We start from the raw sequence: 17,309 nt of genomic DNA, 5'->3' as shown, positions 1-17,309 counted from the left end.
AGTGAAGTAAAATAACATCCTGGTCAGGGTTTTCTTCTTTCACTTTATCCTGGATTCTTTTCAGCAGCCCGATGTTTTTTCCAGTTAAATTTGGCGATCCATCCGTGGTGACATTGGCAAGTTTACTCCAAGGTAGCTTCATTCTCTCGATGACAGCAGACACCTGTTCATATAAGTCCTCTCCTCGCGTTTTCCCTTTCAGTGATTCCATGCTCAAAAGCTCCTCCGTTATCTCAAAACTGTCGTTAATCCCTCGGATAAAAATTAGGAGCTGAGCAGTGTCTTTTATGTCGTTACTTTCATCCAGTGCTAGTGAATATAACTTAAAGGACTCCGCCTTTTTGTTTAACTCGCTGACTATATCTTCGTCAATCAGTTCCACGCGGCGAGTCACTGTCCTGCGTGCTAAACTGATTTTTTCAAACTTGGCTTTGCTCTCCGGACACAAGAGACCTGCTGTCTCTACCATGCACTCTTTCAAAAACTCGCCTTCGGAGAAAGGCTTGCTAGCCTTTGCTAATTTGAATGCCAGCAAATAACTTGCCTTGGTACTTGACTCTTGAATTGCAGTTTGTCGGTGAAAAAAGTTCTGTTGACTCTGTAAATTAGCTGCCAACCTCTGAGCAGTAGCCGCCCGTTCTTGTGTTGACTGCTTGCTAGCATAGTTTGCATGCTTCGTGGCAAAGTGACGGCTGATATTGTACTCTTTGAAAACCGCAACAGCTTCTTGGCATATCAGACATACAGCCGTTGATCGGACTTCAGTGAAGAAGTATTTTGTTGTCCACTCCTTATTAAACACTCGGCATTCGCTGTCCACTTTCCTTCTCTTTGGTCCGCTCATTTTCACAGAAGGGCTTAATGGTGACGTGAAATGAAGTGAAATAAAGAGAAATACGCGCCACTCCAACAACGGTCAATGTGTTTTGAGTGCGCCATCTATTGGGGAAACGTGGGCATTGCAGGGAAAGGGGAAAAAAGGAGGTTTTTACTATAATTTGGACAAGTTCGGCGGGCCGGATTAAAAAGCCTAACGGGCCGTATGTGGCCCGCGGGCCGTAGTTTGCCCATGTCTGGTCTAGGCCATAGTGGAGTTTGGAGTGTGACTGTTTGAGGTTGTGGACAGGTGTCTTTTATACTGATAACAAGTTCAAACAGGTGCCATTAATACAGGTAACGAGTGGAGGACAGAGGAGCCTCTTAAAGAAGAAGTTACAGGTCTGTGAGAGCCAGAAATCTTGCTTGTTTGTAGGTGACCAAATACTTATTTTCCACCATAATTTGCAAATAAATTCATTAAAAATCCTACAATGTGATTTTCTGGATTTTTTTTCTCATTTTGTCTGTCATAGTTGAAGTGTACCTATGATGAAAATTATAGACCTCTCTCATCTTTTTAAGTGGGAGAACTTGCACAATTGGTGGCTGACTAAATACTTTTTTGCCCCACTGTAACTAGGAATGACCCATATACTGTCCATTAGACTCTATTCACTTATACCAGGTTACCTTCAGACCAGTCTTGTATTAGATCAGGATATAACTAGGAATGACCCATATACTGTCCATTAGACTCTATTCATTTATACCAGGTTACCTTCAGACCAGTCCTGTATTAGATCAGGATATAACTAGGAATGACCCAAATACTGTCCATCAGACTCTATTTATACCAGGTTTCCTTCAGACCAGTCCTGTATTAGATCAGGATATAACTAGGAATGACCCAAATACTGTCCATTCGACTCTATTTATACCAGGTTTCCTTCAGACCAGTCCTGTATTAGATCAGGATATAACTAGGAATGACCCAAATACTGTCCATTAGACTCTATTTATACCAGGTTTCCTTCAGACCAGTCCTGTATTAGATCAGGATATAACTAGGAATGACCCAAATACTGTCCATTAGACTCTATTTATACCAGGTTTCCTTCAGACCAGTCCTGTATTAGATCAGGATATAACTAGGAATGACCCAAATACTGTCCATTAGACTCTATTCATTTATACCAGGTTACCTTCAGACCAGTCCTGTATTATATCAGGATATAACTAGGAATGACCCATATACTGTCCATTAGACTCTATTTATACCAGGTTTCCTTCAGACCAGACCTGTATTCACTACTATTCACTTTTAAAAGTTTAGGGACTTTTAGTTGTAGATCAAAACAGTTCAGGAGAGTTTAACTTTTTTCAAAAGTTTTAGTTTGTAGCTCAAACAGACAAAAATATATATATTTACCAGAACAGCCAAATAGTGGAAGTATCTTAAATTCGCAGATTTCAGTTTAGTATTATGCTAATTCAAGGAATTAATTAGATTACCACAAGGGATCATTCATTATTATTATTGTAATGCTTTTATACATTTGTTTTCTTTTGTCAACAGAGGAGAAGCTTAGAGAACAAAGGAAGAAGTTTCTGAAAATAATGGAGCAACTAGGTAAGTGAACTGTTGTCTTGTTTCACATATATTATTACTATAATACAGATTATGTTTATGACTAACTACTGATGGGTCAACTGTTAATCACAGACCTCATGATTTATTACTATAATACTGATGGGTCAACTGTTAATCACAGACCTCATGGTTTATTACTATAATACTGATGGGTCAACTGTTAATCACAGACCTCATGGTTTATTACTATAATACTGATGGGTCAACTGTTAATCACAGACCTCATGGTTTATTACTATAATACTGATGGGTCAACTGTTAACCACAGACCTCATGGTTTATTACTATAATACTGATGGGTCAACTGTTAATCACAGACCTCATGGTTTATTACTATAATACTGATGGGTCAACTGTTAATCACAGACCTCATGGTTTATTACTATAATACTGATGGCTGTTAATCACAGGCCTCATGGTTTATTACTATAATACTGATGGGTCAACTGTTAATCACATCTACATCTAACCAGACTGGTAATGTCCTCTTGTTCTACAGTATATAACTCTTCATCTAACCTGACTAGTAATGTCCTCTACAGTATATAACTCTACATCTAACCTGACTAGTAATGTCCTCTACAGTATATAACTCTACATCTAACCTGACTAGTAATATCCTCTACAGTATATAACTCTACATCTAACCTGACTAGTAATGTCCTCTTGTTCTACAGTATATAACTCTACATCTAACCTGACTAGTAATGTTCTCTACAGTATATAACTCTACATCTAACCTGACTAGTAGTATCCTCTACAGTATATAACTCTACATCTAACCTGACTAGATCATGCCCAGTTTGTGACCAGACACAAGGATCACCTTATTCAGAAGGTTAACAACGGGGTTTCCATAGCATCTGACCTGCACAAGAAGGACTTGATCCCTGATGAGATGAAGTCTCAGATCAGTGCTGCCGGGAACAGCCAGGACCAGATGAGACTGTTGTTCAAGGCCCTAGAAAAAGCAAAAGACACAACAAGAGTGAAATCAGACTTTTACAGGATTCTACTGGATCTGGAACCTTACGTTGTCATTGACCTCGGTAAGAACCTGTCTACCTCTGGTTACATATCACTGGAATATAAACCTTATCTAGTCTATCACCTGGGTAAGAACCTGTCTACCTCTGGTTACATATCACTGGAATATAAACCTTATCTAGTCTATCACCTGGGTAAGAACCTGTCTACCTCTGGTTACATATCACTGGAATATAAACCTTATCTAGTCTATCACCTGGGTAAGAACCTCTCTACCTCTGGTTACATATCACTGGAATATAAACCTTATCTAGTCTATCACCTGGGTAAGAACCTGTCTACCTCTGGTTACATATCACTGGAACATAAACCTTATCTAGTCTATCACCTGGGTAACAACCTCTCTACCTCTGGTTACATATCACTGGAATATAAACCTTATCTAGTCTATCACCTGGGTAAGAACCTCTCTACCTCTGGTTACATATCACTGGAATATAAACCTTATCTAGTCTATCACCTGGGTAAGAACCTCTCTACCTCTGGTTACATATCACTGGAATATAAACCTTATCTAGTCTATCACCTGGGTAAGGACCTCTCTACCTCTGGTTACATATCACTGGAATATAAACCTTATCTAGTCTATCACCTGGGTTAGAACCTCTCTACCTCTGGTTACATATCACTGGAATATAAACCTTATCTAGTCTATCACCTGGGTAAGAACCTCTCTACCTCTGGTTACATATCACTGGAATATAAACCTTATCTAGTCTATCACCTGGGTAAGAACCTCTCTACCTCTGGTTACATATCACTGGAATATAAACCTTATCTAGTCTATCACCTGGGTAAGAACCTCTCTACCTCTGGTTACATATCACTGGAATATAAACCTTATCTAGTCTATCACCTGGGTAAGAACCTCTCTACCTCTGGTTACATATCACTGGCATATAAACCTTATCTAGTCTATCACCTGGGTAAGAACCTGTCTACCTCTGGTTACATATCACTGGAATATAAACCTTATCTAGTCTATCACCTGGGTAAGAACCTCTCTACCTCTGGTTACATATCACTGGAATATAAACCATATCTATTACTGTAATACTGATGGGTCCACTTTGTCTTGTTCTACAGTATATAACTCTACATCTAACCTGACTAGTAATGTCCTCTTGTTCTACATTATATAACTCTACATCTAACCTGACTAGTAATGTCCTCTTGTTCTACAGTATATAACTCTACATCTAACCTGACTAGTAATGTCCTCTTGTTCTACAGTATATAACTCTACATCTAACCTGACTAGTAATGTCCTCTTGTTCTACAGTATATAACTCTACATCTAACCTGACTAGTAATGTCCTCTTGTTCTACAGTATATAACTCGACATCTAACCTGACTAGTAATGTCCTCTTGTTCTACAGTATATAACTCCACATCTAACCTGACTAGTAATGTCCTCTTGTTCTACAGTATATAACTACATCTACCTGACTAGTAATGTCCTCTTGTTCTACAGTATATAACTCTACATCTAACCTGACTAGTAATGTCCTCTACAGTATATAACTCTACATCTAACCTGACTAGTAATGTCCTCTTGTTCTACAATATATAACTCTACATCTAACATGACTAGTAATGTCCTCTTGTTCTACAATATATAACTCTACATCTAACCTGACTAGTAATGTCCTCTTGTTCTACAGTATATAACTCTACATCTAACCTGACTAGTAATTTCCTCTTGTTCTACAGCATATAACTCTACATCTAACCTGACTAGTAATGTCCTCTTGTTCTACAGTATATAACTCTACATCTAACCTGACTAGTAATGTCCTCTACAGTATATAACTCTACATCTAACCTGACTAGTAATGTCCTCTTGTTCTACAGTATATAACTCTACATCTAACCTGACTAGTATTGTCCTCTACAGTATATAACTCTACATCTAACCTGACTAGTAATGTCCTCTTGTTCTACAGTATATAGCTCTACATCTAACCTGACTAGTAATGTCCTCTTGTTCTACAATATATAACTCTACATCTAACCTGACTAGTAATGTCCTCTTGTTCTACAATATATAACTCTACATCTAACCTGACTAGTAATGTCCTCTTGTTCTACAGTATATAACTCTACATCTAACCTGACTAGTAATGTCCTCTTGTTCTACAGCATATAACTCTACATCTAACCTGACTAGTAATGTCCTCTTGTTCTACAGTATATAACTCTACATCTAACCTGACTAGTAATGTCCTCTACAGTATATAACTCTACATCTAACCTGACTAGTAATGTCCTCTTGTTCTACTGTATATAACTCTACATCTAACCTGACTAGTAATGTCCTCTACAGTATATAACTCTACATCTAACATGACTAGTAATGTCCTCTTGTTCTACAGTATATAACTCTACATCTAACCTGACTAGTAATGTCCTCTTGTTCTACAGTATATAAGTCTACATCTAACCTGACTAGTAATGTCCTCTACAGTATATAACTCTACATCTAACCTGACTAGTAATGTCCTCTACAGTATATAACTCTACATCTAACCTGACTAGTAATGTCCTCTACAGTATATAACTCTACATCTAACCTGACTAGTAATGTCCTCTACAGTATATAACTCTACATCTAACCTGACTAGTAATGTCCTCTTGTTCTACAGTATTTAACTCTACATCTAACCTGACTAGTAATGTCCTCTTGTTCTACAGTATATAACTCGACATCTAACCTGACTAGTAATGTCTTGTTCTACAGTATATAACTCTACATCTAACATGACTAGTAATGTCCTCTTGTTCTACAATATATAACTCTACATCTAACCTGACTAGTAATGTCCTCTTGTTCTACAGTATATAACTCTACATCTAACCTGACTAGTAATGTCCTCTTGTTCTACAGCATATAACTCTACATCTAACCTGACTAGTAATGTCCTCTTGTTCTACAGTATATAACTCTACATCTAACCTGACTAGTAATGTCCTCTACAGTATATAACTCTACATCTAACCTGACTAGTAATGTCCTCTTGTTCTACAGTATATAACTCTACATCTAACCTGACTAGTATTGTCCTCTACAGTATATAACTCTACATCTAACCTGACTAGTAATGTCCTCTTGTTCTACAGTATATAGCTCTACATCTAACCTGACTAGTAATGTCCTCTTGTTCTACAATATATAACTCTACATCTAACCTGACTAGTAATGTCCTCTTGTTCTACAATATATAACTCTACATCTAACCTGACTAGTAATGTCCTCTTGTTCTACAGTATATAACTCTACATCTAACCTGACTAGTAATGTCCTCTTGTTCTACAGCATATAACTCTACATCTAACCTGACTAGTAATGTCCTCTTGTTCTACAGTATATAACTCTACATCTAACCTGACTAGTAATGTCCTCTACAGTATATAACTCTACATCTAACCTGACTAGTAATGTCCTCTTGTTCTACTGTATATAACTCTACATCTAACCTGACTAGTAATGTCCTCTACAGTATATAACTCTACATCTAACATGACTAGTAATGTCCTCTTGTTCTACAGTATATAACTCTACATCTAACCTGACTAGTAATGTCCTCTTGTTCTACAGTATATAAGTCTACATCTAACCTGACTAGTAATGTCCTCTACAGTATATAACTCTACATCTAACCTGACTAGTAATGTCCTCTACAGTATATAACTCTACATCTAACCTGACTAGTAATGTCCTCTACAGTATATAACTCTACATCTAACCTGACTAGTAATGTCCTCTACAGTATATAACTCTACATCTAACCTGACTAGTAATGTCCTCTTGTTCTACAGTATTTAACTCTACATCTAACCTGACTAGTAATGTCCTCTTGTTCTACAGTATATAACTCGACATCTAACCTGACTAGTAATGTCTTGTTCTACAGTATATAACTCTACATCTAACCTGACTAGTAATGTCCTCTTGTTCTACTGTATATAACTCTACATCTAACCTGACTAGTAATGTCTTGTTCTACAGTTTATAACTCTACATCTAACCTGACTAGTAATGTCCTCTTGTTCTACAATATATAACTCTACATCTAACCTGACTAGTAATGTCCTCTACAGTATATAACTCTACATCTAACCTGACTAGTAATGTCCTCTTGTTCTACTGTATATAACTCTACATCTAACCTGACTAGTAATGTCCTCTACAGTATATAACTCTACATCTAACATGACTAGTAATGTCCTCTTGTTCTACAGTATATAACTCTACATCTAACCTGACTAGTAATGTCCTCTTGTTCTACAGTATATAAGTCTACATCTAACCTGACTAGTAATGTCCTCTACAGTATAGAACTCTACATCTAACCTGATTAGTAATGTCCTCTACAGTATATAACTCTACATCTAACCTGACTAGTAATGTCCTCTACAGTATATAACTCTACATCTAACCTGACTAGTAATGTCCTCTTGTTCTACAGTATATAACTCGACATCTAACCTGACTAGTAATGTCCTCTTGTTCTACAGTATATAAGTCTACATCTAACCTGACTAGTAATGTCCTCTACAGTATATAACTCTACATCTAACCTGACTAGTAATGTCCTCTACAGTATATAACTCTACATCTAACCTGACTAGTAATGTCCTCTACAGTATATAACTCTACATCTAACCTGACTAGTAATGTCCTCTACAGTATATAACTCTACATCTAACCTGACTAGTAATGTCCTCTTGTTCTACAGTATTTAACTCTACATCTAACCTGACTAGTAATGTCCTCTTGTTCTACAGTATATAACTCTACATCTAACCTGACTAGTAATGTCCTCTTGTTCTACAGCATATAACTCTACATCTAACCTGACTAGTAATGTCCTCTTGTTCTACAGTATATAACTCTACATCTAACCTGACTAGTAATGTCCTCTACAGTATATAACTCTACATCTAACCTGACTAGTAATGTCCTCTTGTTCTACTGTATATAACTCTACATCTAACCTGACTAGTAATGTCCTCTACAGTATATAACTCTACATCTAACATGACTAGTAATGTCCTCTTGTTCTACAGTATATAACTCTACATCTAACCTGACTAGTAATGTCCTCTTGTTCTACAGTATATAAGTCTACATCTAACCTGACTAGTAATGTCCTCTACAGTATATAACTCTACATCTAACCTGACTAGTAATGTCCTCTACAGTATATAACTCTACATCTAACCTGACTAGTAATGTCCTCTACAGTATATAACTCTACATCTAACCTGACTAGTAATGTCCTCTACAGTATATAACTCTACATCTAACCTGACTAGTAATGTCCTCTTGTTCTACAGTATTTAACTCTACATCTAACCTGACTAGTAATGTCCTCTTGTTCTACAGTATATAACTCGACATCTAACCTGACTAGTAATGTCTTGTTCTACAGTATATAACTCTACATCTAACCTGACTAGTAATGTCCTCTTGTTCTACTGTATATAACTCTACATCTAACCTGACTAGTAATGTCTTGTTCTACAGTTTATAACTCTACATCTAACCTGACTAGTAATGTCCTCTTGTTCTACAATATATAACTCTACATCTAACCTGACTAGTAATGTCCTCTACAGTATATAACTCTACATCTAACCTGACTAGTAATGTCCTCTTGTTCTACTGTATATAACTCTACATCTAACCTGACTAGTAATGTCCTCTACAGTATATAACTCTACATCTAACATGACTAGTAATGTCCTCTTGTTCTACAGTATATAACTCTACATCTAACCTGACTAGTAATGTCCTCTTGTTCTACAGTATATAAGTCTACATCTAACCTGACTAGTAATGTCCTCTACAGTATAGAACTCTACATCTAACCTGATTAGTAATGTCCTCTACAGTATATAACTCTACATCTAACCTGACTAGTAATGTCCTCTACAGTATATAACTCTACATCTAACCTGACTAGTAATGTCCTCTTGTTCTACAGTATATAACTCGACATCTAACCTGACTAGTAATGTCCTCTTGTTCTACAGTATATAAGTCTACATCTAACCTGACTAGTAATGTCCTCTACAGTATATAACTCTACATCTAACCTGACTAGTAATGTCCTCTACAGTATATAACTCTACATCTAACCTGACTAGTAATGTCCTCTACAGTATATAACTCTACATCTAACCTGACTAGTAATGTCCTCTACAGTATATAACTCTACATCTAACCTGACTAGTAATGTCCTCTTGTTCTACAGTATTTAACTCTACATCTAACCTGACTAGTAATGTCCTCTTGTTCTACAGTATATAACTCGACATCTAACCTGACTAGTAATGTCCTCTACAGTATATAACTCTACATCTAACCTGACTAGTAATGTCCTCTTGTTCTACAGTATTTAACTCTACATCTAACCTGACTAGTAATGTCCTCTTGTTCTACAGTATATAACTCGACATCTAACCTGACTAGTAATGTCTTGTTCTACAGTATATAACTCTACATCTAACCTGACTAGTAATGTCCTCTTGTTCTACTGTATATAACTCTACATCTAACCTGACTAGTAATGTCTTGTTCTACAGTTTATAACTCTACATCTAACCTGACTAGTAATGTCCTCTTGTTCTACAGTATATAACTCTACATCTAACCTGACTAGTAATGTCCTCTTGTTCTACAGTATATAACTCTACATCTAACCTGACTAGTAATGTCCTCTACAGTATATAACTCTACATCTAACCTGACTAGTAATGTCCTCTTGTTCTACAGTATATAACTCTACATCTAACCTGACTAGTAATGTCCTCTACAGTATATAACTCTACATCTAACCTGACTAGTAATGTCCTCTTGTTCTACAGTATATAACTCTACATCTAACCTGACTAGTAATGTCCTCTTGTTCTACAGTATATAAGTCTACATCTAACCTGACTAGTAATGTCCTCTACAGTATATAACTCTACATCTAACCTGACTAGTAATGTCCTCTTGTTCTACAGTATTTAACTCTACATCTAACCTGACTAGTAATGTCCTCTTGTTCTACAGTATATAACTCGACATCTAACCTGACTAGTAATGTCTTGTTCTACAGTATATAACTCTACATCTAACCTGACTAGTAATGTCCTCTTGTTCTACTGTATATAACTCTACATCTAACCTGACTAGTAATGTCTTGTTCTACAGTTTATAACTCTACATCTAACCTGACTAGTAATGTCCTCTTGTTCTACAGTATATAACTCTACATCTAACCTGACTAGTAATGTCCTCTTGTTCTACAGTATATAACTCTACATCTAACCTGACTAGTAATGTCCTCTACAGTATATAACTCTACATCTAACCTGACTAGTAATGTCCTCTTGTTCTACAGTATATAACTCTACATCTAACCTGACTAGTAATGTCCTCTACAGTATATAACTCTACATCTAACCTGACTAGTAATGTCCTCTTGTTCTACAGTATATAACTCTACATCTAACCTGACTAGTAATGTCCTCTTGTTCTACAGTATATAAGTCTACATCTAACCTGACTAGTAATGTCCTCTACAGTATATAACTCTACATCTAACCTGACTAGTAATGTCCTCTACAGTATATAACTCTACATCTAGCCTGACTAGTAATGTCCTCTACAGTATATAACTCTACATCTAACCTGACTAGTAGTATCCTCTACAGTATATAACTCTACATCTAACCTGACTAGTAATGTCCTCTTGTTCTACAGTATTTAACTCGACATCTAACCTGACTAGTAATGTCTTGTTCTACAGTATATAACTCTACATCTAACCTGACTAGTAATGTCCTCTTGTTCTACAGTATATAACTCTACATCTAACCTGACTAGTAATGTCTTGTTCTACAGTTTATAACTCTACATCTAACCTGACTAGTAATGTCCTCTTGTTCTACAGTATATAACTCTACATCTAACCTGACTAGTAATGTCCTCTTGTTCTACAGTATATAACTCTACATCTAACCTGACTAGTAATGTCCTCTACAGTATATAACTCTACATCTAACCTGACTAGTAATGTCCTCTTGTTCTACAGTATATAACTCTACATCTAACCTGACTAGTAATGTCCTCTACAGTATATAACTCTACATCTAACCTGACTAGTAATGTCCTCTTGTTCTACAGTATATAACTCTACATCTAACCTGACTAGTAATGTCCTCTTGTTCTACAGTATATAAGTCTACATCTAACCTGACTAGTAATGTCCTCTACAGTATATAACTCTACATCTAACCTGACTAGTAATGTCCTCTTGTTCTACAGTATTTAACTCTACATCTAACCTGACTAGTAATGTCCTCTTGTTCTACAGTATATAACTCGACATATAACCTGACTAGTAATGTCTTGTTCTACAGTATATAACTCTACATCTAACCTGACTAGTAATGTCCTCTTGTTCTACTGTATATAACTCTACATCTAACCTGACTAGTAATGTCTTGTTCTACAGTTTATAACTCTACATCTAACCTGACTAGTAATGTCCTCTTGTTCTACAGTATATAACTCTACATCTAACCTGACTAGTAATGTCCTCTTGTTCTACAGTATATAACTCTACATCTAACCTGACTAGTAATGTCCTCTACAGTATATAACTCTACATCTAACCTGACTAGTAATGTCCTCTTGTTCTACAGTATATAACTCTACATCTAACCTGACTAGTAATGTCCTCTACAGTGTATAACTCTACATCTAACCTGACTAGTAATGTCCTCTTGTTCTACAGTATATAACTCTACATCTAACCTGACTAGTAATGTCCTCTTGTTCTACAGTATATAACTCTACATCTAACCTGACTAGTAATGTCCTCTACAGTATATAACTCTACATCTAACCTGACTAGTAATGTCCTCTTGTTCTACAGTATATAACTCTACATCTAACCTGACTAGTAATGTCCTCTACAGTATATAACTCTACATCTAACCTGACTAGTAATGTCCTCTTGTTCTACAGTATATAACTCTACATCTAACCTGACTAGTAATGTCCTCTTGTTCTACAGTATATAAGTCTACATCTAACCCGACTAGTAATGTCCTCTACAGTATATAACTCTACATCTAACCTGACTAGTAATGTCCTCTTGTTCTACAGTATTTAACTCTACATCTAACCTGACTAGTAATGTCCTCTTGTTCTACAGTATATAACTCGACATCTAACCTGACTAGTAAAGTCTTGTTCTACAGTATATAACTCTACATCTAACCTGACTAGTAATGTCCTCTTGTTCTACTGTATATAACTCTACATCTAACCTGACTAGTAATGTCTTGTTCTACAGTTTATAACTCTACATCTAACCTGACTAGTAATGTCCTCTTGTTCTACAGTATATAACTCTACATCTAACCTGACTAGTAATGTCCTCTTGTTCTACAGTATATAACTCTACATCTAACCTGACTAGTAATGTCCTCTACAGTATATAACTCTACATCTAACCTGACTAGTAATGTCCTCTTGTTCTACAGTATATAACTCTACATCTAACCTGACTAGTAATGTCCTCTACAGTATATAACTCTACATCTAACCTGACTAGTAATGTCCTCTTGTTCTACAGTATATAACTCTACATCTAACCTGACTAGTAATGTCCTCTTGTTCTACAGTATATAAGTCTACATCTAACCTGACTAGTAATGTCCTCTACAGTATATAACTCTACATCTAACCTGACTAGTAATGTCCTCTACAGTATATAACTCTACATCTAACCTGACTAGTAATGTCCTCTACAGTATATAACTCTACATCTAACCTGACTAGTAGTATCCTCTACAGTATATAACTCTACATCTAACCTGACTAGTAATGTCCTCTTGTTCTACAGTATTTAACTCGACATCTAACCTGACTAGTAATGTCTTGTTCTACAGTATATAACTCTACATCTAACCTGACTAGTAATGTCCTCTTGTTCTACAGTATATAACTCTACATCTAACCTGACTAGTAATGTCCTCTTGTTCTACAGCATATAACTCTACATCTAACCTGACTAGTAATGTCCTCTTGTTCTACTGTATATAACTCTACATCTAACCTGACTAGTAATGTTCTCTACAGTATATAACTCTACATCTAACCTGACTAGTAATGTCCTCTTGTTCTACAGTATATAACTCTACATCTAACCTGACTAGTAATGTCCTCTTGTTCTACAGTATTTAAGTCTACATCTAACCTGACTAGTAATGTCCTCTACAGTATATAACTCTACATCTAACCTGACTAGTAATGTCCTCTACAGTATATAACTCTACATCTTACCTGACTAGTAATGTCCTCTACAGTATATAACTCGACATCTAACCTGACTAGTAATGTCCTCTACAGTATATAACTCTACATCTAACCTGACTAGTAATGTCCTCTTGTTCTACAGTATTTAACTCTACATCTAACCTGACTAGTAATGTCCTCTTGTTCTACAGTATATAACTCGACATCTAACCTGACTAGTAATGTCTTGTTCTACAGTATATAACTCTACATCTAACCTGACTAGTAATGTCCTCTTGTTCTACTGTATATAACTCTACATCTAACCAGACTAGTAATGTCTTGTTCTACAGTTTATAACTCTACATCTAACCTGACTAGTAATGTCCTCTTGTTCTACAGTATATAACTCTACATCTAACCTGACTAGTAATGTCCTCTTGTTCTACAGTATATAACTCTACATCTAACCTGACTAGTAATGTCCTCTACAGTATATAACTCTACATCTAACCTGACTAGTAATGTCCTCTTGTTCTACAGTATATAACTCTACATCTAACCTGACTAGTAATGTCCTCTTGTTCTACAGTATATAAGTCTACATCTAACCTGACTAGTAATGTCCTCTACAGTATATAACTCTACATCTAACCTGACTAGTAATGTCCTCTACAGTATATAACTCTACATCTAACCTGACTAGTAGTATCCTCTACAGTATATAACTCTACATCTAACCTGACTAGTAATGTCCTCTTGTTCTACAGTATTTAACTCGACATCTAACCTGACTAGTAATGTCTTGTTCTACAGTATATAACTCTACATCTAACCTGACTAGTAATGTCCTCTTGTTCTACAGTATATAACTCTACATCTAACCTGACTAGTAATGTCTTGTTCTACAATATATAACTCTACATCTAACCTGACTAGTAATGTCCTCTTGTTCTACATTATATAACTCTACATCTAACCTGACTAGTAATGTCCTCTACAGTATATAACTCTACATCTAACCTGACTAGTAATGTCCTCTTGTTCTACTGTATATAACTCTACATCTAACCTGACTAGTAATGTTCTCTACAGTATATAACTCTACATCTAACCTGACTAGTAATGTCCTCTTGTTCTACAGTATATAACTCTACATCTAACCTGACTAGTAATGTCCTCTTGTTCTACAGTATTTAAGTCTACATCTAACATGACTAGTAATGTCCTCTACAGTATATAACTCTACATCTAACCTGACTAGTAATGTCCTCTACAGTATATAACTCTACATCTAACCTGACTAGTAATGTCCTCTTGTTCTACTGTATATAACTCTACATCTAACCTGACTAGTAATGTCTTGTTCTACAGTTTATAACTCTACATCTAACCTGACTAGTAATGTCCTCTTGTTCTACAGTATATAACTCTACATCTAACCTGACTAGTAATGTCCTCTTGTTCTACAGTATATAACTCTACATCTAACCTGACTAGTAATGTCCTCTACAGTATATAACTCTACATCTAACCTGACTAGTAATGTCCTCTTGTTCTACAGTATATAACTCTACATCTAACCTGACTAGTAATGTCCTCTACAGTATATAACTCTACATCTAACCTGACTAGTAATGTCCTCTTGTTCTACAGTATATAACTCTACATCTAACCTGACTAGTAATGTCCTCTTGTTCTACAGTATATAAGTCTACATCTAACCTGACTAGTAATGTCCTCTACAGTATATAACTCTACATCTAACCTGACTAGTAATGTCCTCTTGTTCTACAGTATTTAACTCTACATCTAACCTGACTAGTAATGTCCTCTTGTTCTACAGTATATAACTCGACATCTAACCTGACTAGTAATGTCTTGTTCTACAGTATATAACTCTACATCTAACCTGACTAGTAATGTCCTCTTGTTCTACTGTATATAACTCTACATCTAACCTGACTAGTAATGTCTTGTTCTACAGTTTATAACTCTACATCTAACCTGACTAGTAATGTCCTCTTGTTCTACAGTATATAACTCTACATCTAACCTGACTAGTAATGTCCTCTTGTTCTACAGTATATAACTCTACATCTAACCTGACTAGTAATGTCCTCTACAGTATATAACTCTACATCTAACCTGACTAGTAATGTCCTCTTGTTCTACAGTATTTAACTCGACATCTAACCTGACTAGTAATGTCTTGTTCTACAGTATATAACTCTACATCTAACCTGACTAGTAATGTCCTCTTGTTCTACAGTATATAACTCTACATCTAACCTGACTAGTAATGTCTTGTTCTACAATATATAACTCTACATCTAACCTGACTAGTAATGTCCTCTTGTTCTACATTATATAACTCTACATCTAACCTGACTAGTAATGTCCTCTACAGTATATAACTCTACATCTAACCTGACTAGTAATGTCCTCTTGTTCTACTGTATATAACTCTACATCTAACCTGACTAGTAATGTTCTCTACAGTATATAACTCTACATCTAACCTGACTAGTAATGTCCTCTTGTTCTACAGTATATAACTCTACATCTAACCTGACTAGTAATGTCCTCTTGTTCTACAGTATTTAAGTCTACATCTAACATGACTAGTAATGTCCTCTACAGTATATAACTCTACATCTAACCTGACTAGTAATGTCCTCTACAGTATATAACTCTACATCTAACCTGACTAGTAATGTCCTCTTGTTCTACTGTATATAACTCTACATCTAACCTGACTAGTAATGTCTTGTTCTACAGTTTATAACTCTACATCTAACCTGACTAGTAATGTCCTCTTGTTCTACAGTATATAACTCTACATCTAACCTGACTAGTAATGTCCTCTTGTTCTACAGTATATAACTCTACATCTAACCTGACTAGTAATGTCCTCTACAGTATATAACTCTACATCTAACCTGACTAGTAATGTCCTCTTGTTCTACAGTATATAACTCTACATCTAACCTGACTAGTAATGTCCTCTACAGTATATAACTCTACATCTAACCTGACTAGTAATGTCCTCTTGTTCTACAGTATATAACTCTACATCTAACCTGACTAGTAATGTCCTCTTGTTCTACAGTATATAAGTCTACATCTAACCTGACTAGTAATGTCCTCTACAGTATATAACTCTACATCTAACCTGACTAGTAATGTCCTCTTGTTCTACAGTATTTAACTCTACATCTAACCTGACTAGTAATGTCCTCTTGTTCTACAGTATATAACTCGACATCTAACCTGACTAGTAATGTCTTGTTCTACAGTATATAACTCTACATCTAACCTGACTAGTAATGTCCTCTTGTTCTACTGTATATAACTCTACATCTAACCTGACTAGTAATGTCTTGTTCTACAGTTTATAACTCTACATCTAACCTGACTAGTAATGTCCTCTTGTTCTACAGTATATAACTCTACATCTAACCTGACTAGTAATGTCCTCTTGTTCTACA

At 35.8% G+C, this 17,309-nt stretch overlaps 1 protein-coding gene across 1 annotated transcript in view; it reads left to right on the top strand.

The window, feature by feature from the left end:
• LOC129842286 (butyrophilin-like protein 1) overlaps positions 1-17,309 on the top strand; it is a 107,963-nt gene that overhangs the window by 31,171 nt on the left and 59,483 nt on the right. The window contains exons 5-6 of the mRNA XM_055910771.1: positions 2,396-2,449; positions 3,262-3,519. Coding sequence (XP_055766746.1) covers positions 2,396-2,449; positions 3,262-3,519 — 312 coding nt within the window. The remainder of the gene's footprint in view (positions 1-2,395; positions 2,450-3,261; positions 3,520-17,309) is intronic.

This window comes from Salvelinus fontinalis, unplaced genomic scaffold (assembly GCF_029448725.1).
Source record: "Salvelinus fontinalis isolate EN_2023a unplaced genomic scaffold, ASM2944872v1 scaffold_0030, whole genome shotgun sequence".
Taxonomy (NCBI): Eukaryota; Metazoa; Chordata; class Actinopteri; order Salmoniformes; family Salmonidae; genus Salvelinus; species Salvelinus fontinalis.
This window is presented reverse-complemented; position numbering and strand designations above follow the sequence as displayed.